The 7,592-nt window shown below is 40.2% G+C and overlaps 1 protein-coding gene across 4 annotated transcripts in view; it reads left to right on the forward strand.

Annotated features, from left to right (window-relative positions):
- The window catches only part of LOC129366762 (polymeric immunoglobulin receptor-like), an 8,642-nt gene extending 2,507 nt beyond the window's left edge, over positions 1 to 6,135 (forward strand). For 3 of the 4 annotated variants that reach the window (XM_055040783.1, XM_055040784.1, XM_055040785.1), the window contains exons 2-7: positions 2,297 to 2,352; positions 2,589 to 2,915; positions 3,715 to 4,035; positions 4,338 to 4,406; positions 4,857 to 4,916; positions 5,902 to 6,135. In XM_055040783.1, the coding sequence (XP_054896758.1) occupies positions 2,316 to 2,352; positions 2,589 to 2,915; positions 3,715 to 4,035; positions 4,338 to 4,406; positions 4,857 to 4,916; positions 5,902 to 5,966 (879 nt within the window). In that variant the 5' untranslated portion in view covers positions 2,297 to 2,315 and the 3' untranslated portion in view covers positions 5,967 to 6,135. The remainder of the gene's footprint in view (positions 1 to 2,296; positions 2,353 to 2,588; positions 2,916 to 3,714; positions 4,036 to 4,337; positions 4,407 to 4,856; positions 4,917 to 5,901) is intronic. The other variant, XM_055040787.1, reaches the window with a different exon arrangement.
- The last annotated feature ends 1,457 nt before the right edge of the window (positions 6,136 to 7,592 follow it).

The raw sequence follows: 7,592 nt of genomic DNA on the forward strand, positions 1-7,592 counted from the left end.
ACAGACAGAACAAGAGTTGTTGTTGTACAACTCCCTATCTGTGGCACTTCCGAAAGCGTCCAGCCAGACCATGGACGACTCCAACAAACATTTTATATCCAAGTCCCTTCCCAGGTCCGATGGCTGACACCTCTCCCTCAGCTCCATCAACCGGGGAAAGGTCCTCCGGACAAAAATGTCTGCCGGGGTCACGGACCGCAGAGAGGATGAGCCTCGTCCAACTGGGGATGGACGAAGCCTCCAGAAAGTCCCTTTCCTGAGCGAGACACCTCCGTGTGACGCCCAGGTTCAGGACGCTCTGGAGAGCAGCGTCCACCCAGCTGTAGCGGAGTCCATCGTCCGCTAGTCCATGGCCCACCAATGCCGTCCCCTCTGTCCCTGGGAAAGCTGAGCCGACTTCTTCTTTTTTCGTGTCCGGGGGACAATCGATCTCTAGGCCAACGGAAATTGTTGCAGACAGAGTATTTTGAGCTTCCTCGGCCAGGGAACATCTTATTGGAAAAGTTCCTGTGTAAGACGAGCGGAGAGGAGAATTTAAAGGAAGGGCCAACGATGGGACCAGGGAAACCAAAGCTTTCTCTGTGGCGTCAGCCACAGCTTTGGTCGCGAGGTCAGTCGCAGACAAGTCTTCCCCAGCCGGGGGAGACTTCTCTACAACCGCGCTCTCGCCCTCATGTTCCGCCGTCTCTGAACAAACTTCCCCGGCCGGGTCAGTTTGTTCGTCGACAGTCGGAATCCCCTCAGGACTGTCTGTTACAGAGTCCACAACACCAGTTGTCTGCTCTGAGCAAACCTCCCCAGCCGGCAGGTTTGCTCAGAGGCAGCGGTGTCGTCCTCTGTACGGACGGTCCTTGAAGGGATAGAGGCCGAGGTCCCACTCGGGTCGGTCTGTTGTGGAAGTGGGTGTTGGACCCTTCCAGAGCAAGTCCTCCTCTCCACGTTGATCGGCGTTTTCTTTCGAATCCTTCCCGGAAAAGTACTGGTCCGTGAGCTTCTGCATGCTGGTGGTAACCGCGTAGCCAATTCCCCAACCGAGGGGGATGAGAAAAGGGACGAATGCTTTAGCTAGGCCAAACATGACAGCTGTGTAATGATGATGCTCTACTCTGATGCTCCAGTATCTTCTTCTGGCTGATGCTTTCAGATTCAATCTTTTAAGCATCAGAACCTCTTTGATCTATTGTGATGTAAATGTCATCTATGACCTCATCAGTGACCTCATCAGTGACCTTATCAGTGACCTTATCAGTGACCTCATCAGTGACCTCATCAGTGACCTCACTGGACTTCAGCCGCAACGTCTTGCTTCTGATCGTTTCCATAGCAATGATCAGATCAGTTCTGCATAACTCAAGCTGATATAAAATACTTAAATAAAAGTAATATTTTGTATTTATTTAACATGAGATTAATAGATTTGTATATGATTTAATTTTGCATTTGGTCTTAAGCTTTTATCCACCATTATTTTTAATTATTATTCATTTATCATGATTATTCATGTATTATTCATGTTTTTTTCTATTTATTTTTATTTTCGCAGACAATTTACTGCTGTGACTATTTTACCAAACATAGGAAACAAAAGCAGAAGAGAGATCTATGTATGAACTTATACATCCTTTTATTGAGTTCCAGAACCCAGACGTTCTTGGTTTGGGTCATTCAGGAAGCTTTAGGGATGAAAGTGCTTCATGATTGTATTTTCAGAGGCATTTCAAGAGTTTGGGTCGCGTGTTATTCTGGGATGTAGACGTGTGTAGGAATCCCCACGATGTCAGTAAAACCGAGTAGCATGCCTTAGTAGGTGTGTGTGTGTGTGTGTGTGTGTGTGTGTGTGTGTGTGTGTGTGTGTGTATGTGTGTGTGTGTGTGTGTGTGTGTGTGTGTGTGAATAATGATGATTAATAACTTCCTGTTTGCAACATTCAGGTACAACGACAGAAATAGCTGCTTCAATATTCCATTCATGGGCTCGTTAATTCCAGCCGACAGTAAAAATAATAAATAATACATGAATAAAAGCCGCAGTGGCCACAAGGTGATGCTGTTGCTCTGGATTACCACCTGTGGATTCTTGACATCTAACAGCTGAAAGAGTGAAAGCAACTCAATCTGTTGTTGAAATGACTCTGAAAGAGTGAAATACATGCAAATTCTGGAGCAAAACCAAGTAAAATCGGCTCAGTTGTTGATTTAAATCTGCCAAATGTGCTCTGAATGTTTTGTTTGCTCCATTGACTCACTGCTTCCTCAGAAACATTTCTCACTACTGTTTGTTCTGGTTTTTGCTTCAGTTTCTTGTCTTCACCAACGATGTGGAACCTTCAAAACCTGCAGCTCATGTTGTGCAGTAAGTTATAACATTTGATTTTGAGGAATTGTCTTGCTGGGTGTTGATTTATCTTCTCCAAACAAGTTTCTTTAAAACAAATATTTCTGCCAGGTGATTAAAAAAATTAGAAAAAGAACAAGCTTTTCATTGCATTTATTTCATGGGAACAGATCTGAAAATGATAAAAAATTATACACAATGTTAAAGAGGAGAAAATACTTGAAAACTCAGTTAATGTTGTCTTCTCTCTGCAGCAGCTCTGAGCTGTGTGAGCGGCGCCGCAGGTTTGATCCGTGTGTTTGGATACGAGGGGAGCGATGTGACGGTTTCCTGTCCATACGATCCAGGATATGAGAGATACCAGAAGTACCTGTGTAAGAACAGCTGTGGCTACAGTGATTTTCTCATCAAGACCTCACAAGAAAATGAAACCAAATACTCCGTTTACGACGACAAAAGAGCAAGAGTCGTCGCAGTGACCATCTCTGGTCTTCGTTTGGAGGACGCCGGGGAATATTGGTGTGGAGTGACCAGAGCAGGAAAAGACATCTACACTGAAGTAAAGCTGGACGTAAAAGCAGGTAAATAATCAAACTCTTAATCCTACGAATGATAAAGTATGAGCTCACTGGTAGATGCAGAGAAAAAAGCTGAATCCAGGGAGGTCGGTGTGTGTCAAGGTGGATGGTGGAAACTCGGGAATGATAAATTACTTTTCTACTAATTTCATTTCTACATTGAACGGATTGTCCTTAGAAATAAGACAAAGCAACAAATTAAAGGCAGAAGAAGAAGGAGAGTAAGAAAAAAAAACCTATGGATGATCCACGTTGATTCCTGTTTTTGTTTAAATAATTCATTGATCAGTTATGCTGCCGAACTGAACAAGACTATGACCACAACAGCAGCTGAAATATAGACATAAGATGTTTTTGATTGAATAAAGCACAAAGATGGCAGCTGGAGAGTGTTACGCTTAAATGAGTCATGATTTAAAAACAAAATTCACATAGAAGAGAATAAGATTGATACGACTGAACACAGATTGCCTAAAACAGAACAACAGCAAAATATTACCTCATATTGTTTGAAGCACATTTTTGAAACTTCATCAAAATTTTGAATGTTTTGTATTAGATCAGAAATTTGTTTCAGTTCAAATGAAACAACAATACAATAAGAGATTTGTGCTTTTTTTGCTGTCATATTATTTCAGTATTTAATTGTTAACTTAAACATATGATATGAACATTCTACTATTTCTGGCCTGGACGCGTACGTCAAAGTTTTCAAAGATTTCTACATTTCTGTCTCTTTGCTTCTTAGAATTGCATTTTTCTGTAACTTTTGCTGTAGAAAACAGTTTTGTCTTCCTGTCAGACAGATGTTGCAACACGACGAATAAAATCCAAAGTACTGAGGAAGGTTCAGTGACCATCAGCTGTCCGTACGACTCTCAGTCTGTCGACAAGCTGAAGTTCTTCTGCAGAGGAAACCGGCCCTCCACATGTCGACAGCAGGCAGTGATCAACTCTAGAAACACACAAGATGGACGATTCAGACTCTCTGATGACAGGAAGTCAAGAATATTCACAGTGACCATTTCCAGTCTGACCCTGAAGGATTCTGGGTCGTATCTTTGTGGAGTCCAGAGAATCTCAGGATTTGATGTTTTCTCTGCCCTTGAGCTGGAGGTCAAAGGTGAGAGATGAAACCCTTACCTCAAATTCTTTTAAGTGGAACATTTCTTAATGAAAGAAATCTGGGTAGAATTGACAAAAAATACCCCACAGGTGACAAATATAACATCATCAAAAATTAGATAAGCTTGATAAATTTTTTTAAAATATGTCATAAATTATGATGTACAGTTTAGATCCATTAACATTGATGCCACGGATGTCCTCGATTGATTGTTGTCGACCTTGATGCTGCAGCATGAGCTGCATTTTTCTCTTGTTTTTTTACATAGTTGGCCTCATTTTACTTCTTGGTTGTGACAGAAAAAGGAGAACAAAATGCCAGAGGAGAAAAAAACCTCGAGGTTCTGCCACCTAGCATCATGACAGAAGGTGAGAAGACCAGGCCACACACACAAAACAGAGAGACCGGGCCACACACACACAAAACAGAGAGAACGGTTTCAGTAGGCCTCCCTGTTGCAGCAGGAATGGTAAGTTTAGCAAATGACAATGTCTGACCTTCTTCAATTGCCCTCAAAGTTTTCGATCTTGTCGCAGACGGTGAGGTTTTGAAAAACATGAGGAAACGGGGCAGAGAGGATCTTATGCTTTCACTGTGCTCCTGGTTTGAAACTGTGCATTTGTGTTGACATGTTTTGTGTTATTTTTTTCCTCTTTGGTTTTCTATTTTCATAGATCATCTGACCATGTGTGGAAATTTCAATGCTCAGAGTTCACTTAACCTGAATGTGCTGAGATGTTTGGCTACTGTAGACAAAAGATCACGGTAAAAAAAAAATACAATGTGTTAAAATTGAGTTGTTTTATTTTCTGTAACAGTGCATCAGCATCAGAGCAGCATTACTACCACACCACCAGCATCAGAGGAACAGGATGAAGGTACTGTGTGTGTTTGATATATTGAGAGGCCGCACAAACAAACTGCACACGCTCTCCAATTATCACCTGAATATTAAAGACAAGGGTTTATGAGATTGCTGCTGGCTTTCTGCGTTTCATACTTCAGGAAGTGATTATGAATAATATTGCAATCAGAAAGTCGCTAGTGATATCACCACAAGTGTTACAAGTGTGTAATATTTACCGACAGAATCATACTTCTATTTTATATACAACTGTAAACCCAAAGTGTTTATTACCTCTGGCAGGTTTTGTTTCTACAGCTTTTCCCAGACAATCACAAAATTAGCTGCTGACAAGAAATGAAACAGTGTGAACTGTGTGTCAGTTTTGAACAAAATAATTTAGATGCTTTAATTTACATTCAAATAAACACACCATGTGGGAAACCTTTACTCTTCTTATTAACAAGGTTGAAAACCTTTTAGCATTGAAGCAGCCAAGCTGACTTTAAGTTGCTGACCAGCTTTTGACATGTTTCCACTGGATGTTTGATGAGCTCCATTTCTTTGGAAATCCTCCTTGCCGTCATCCTCAGATTCTCTGTCGAGTCAAGTTGAGATTTCTCCGCAGCACCATTTTTCCAAAAATGTCTAAAAATTCCCTCCACTCAACTTTATAAGAATATGTCGTACATTTTTCACAACATTCTAATTCTTTCAGACGTTGAATTTTGGATTTCCATCCGCTGCAGGCCATAATAGTCAACATTTACAAGAAAAAAGGGCTTAAAATATTTCACGGGATGAGTAATTGAGCTGTGTGACTTTCATTTTCTGCAATGAGAGGTTGACAAAATATTGAACTTTTTCACAACATTCAGATGTTTTCAGATGAAGTGAAACCGAGGACAAAGATCGAAGCATTACTACAGCAGTGCACATCTGTGTATTTCGAAGCGTCTTTATGAAATCGTCTTTGTCGCATCGTGTGCTGATGAAATGTGATCTGCTGTTTCCTTCAGGTGTATCAGAACCACGACTCCATAGTGATGAGGTCACAGCAACAACACGCCAGCCGTCACTTTAGTGATGTGGATGAAGACGAACTTGACTATGAAAACATCACAGCAGAGGACATCTACGGCAACGAGAGTTTCCATAAATTTAAGTGACGGAGAGCAGTTTAACGCTTCACTAATACACAGAGAGTTGGTTTTAATTTTGCGGCTTCTCTGAAACACTCAGAAAGGAATATTTTCTTCTCTGAAATACTGCAATTGTTATTCAGAATACATTTTTCTGTGTCTCAAGATTTACAAAACAATTTTGCTTCAAACTTGTGTCGTTTAATGTTTCTTTTTCACTGCACATATTTGTGCGGCTTGATTTTATTGAAACAATCGTATTTTTACCCACACAAAAAAAAGCTACATTTTGCCCACCTGTAAATAAAAATACATACAAATAAACAAGTGGAGATGAAAGGAACACAAATCTCATTAACAGTTATATTTTATGTGTATATTATGTTTAAATGTATTATTCTGTATAAGTGACTGTTTACCTTCGTTGTCGTTTAATCATTTGTTTTATGTTGCATAAATGACACAACAGTAAATCACAGGTTTCACATCTAATTTTTGAACTGAAAACGTGACTAAAGCAAAGGAATCGGAACCAAAAAACAGCATATTAATTTGAGTAGTGAATATGTCTTAATATTTTTCTTAAATGGATTTGTTTGTCTTAAGAACAAATCTATTTAAGCTCAACTAGCTCTGCTGACAAGAGAAAGATAAAAGCCTGCAAATATTGGTGAATTCCTTCGAGAATAAAATACTTTTAGTTGCGTTTAACTTCCTTCATGAACATAGAAGCAGAAGTTGCTCTTCTTTTCTGAAAAACGCTTTATGAGAATCACTTTTGCTGACACAGATGGAACTGGCATCAAAATAGAGTTTCTTTGGTCATTTTCTGACTCACTTTGTAGAAATAAAAAATAACGTCTTGGCGTGTCGTGTGTCAGGGTACCAAGCTTTTTTGAAATTAGTTTCATGTATTCAATTTCTGGCAACTTGCTATCGTTCGAGAATGAAAACCTTACACTTAAGAATAGCTTTACATGAACTATTCAGTGTGGAGAGGCAGTCAGCTGACTGTGCAAAAGAATCAGAAATGTTTTAACTCTAACCTTCATATTATCCTATGGATTTAAAAGACTTGAACTAATAACTAAATAAATTAAAATAGTGTCTGAATTAGATAAAAAGCTTCTGAAAGTCGCGTTTTTGATAAACAGTAGAAAATTCCAGCTTGGGCCTTGCAGACGCATTGTTTTCAGCTAATGCCTCTTTGGAGCCCAAACATTATGTTCTCTTTGTCTTCCTCCTGGCATTCTTAAAGGAACAGGTCACTAATTACCACTGATGTTCCACCCCAGAGGCCCGGCGACATGGGCGGGCCTGGGCCAGCTCAGACTCAGCCGTGCCCCCTGGACTGGACGCTGTTTACTATTTTTACCTCAGAGTGGGAAACGATGTTATTCCTACTTTGATTTGATTCAGCATCTGTGCCTTCTGTCACTTTGTTCAGCAATTAAAATTGTTTAATCCATTGTTAACATGTCGTAACCTGTTTCTCCCAAACTAACTGACTGAGTTGATTAATGCTGTTGGATCCAGGTACTGTTAGTTAAAAGGTGACCAACTAGTGT

The sequence above is a fragment of the Poeciliopsis prolifica genome, unplaced genomic scaffold (assembly GCF_027474105.1).
Source record: "Poeciliopsis prolifica strain line A6 unplaced genomic scaffold, Auburn_PproV2 SCAFFOLD016, whole genome shotgun sequence".
NCBI classification, from domain to species: domain Eukaryota; kingdom Metazoa; phylum Chordata; class Actinopteri; order Cyprinodontiformes; family Poeciliidae; genus Poeciliopsis; species Poeciliopsis prolifica.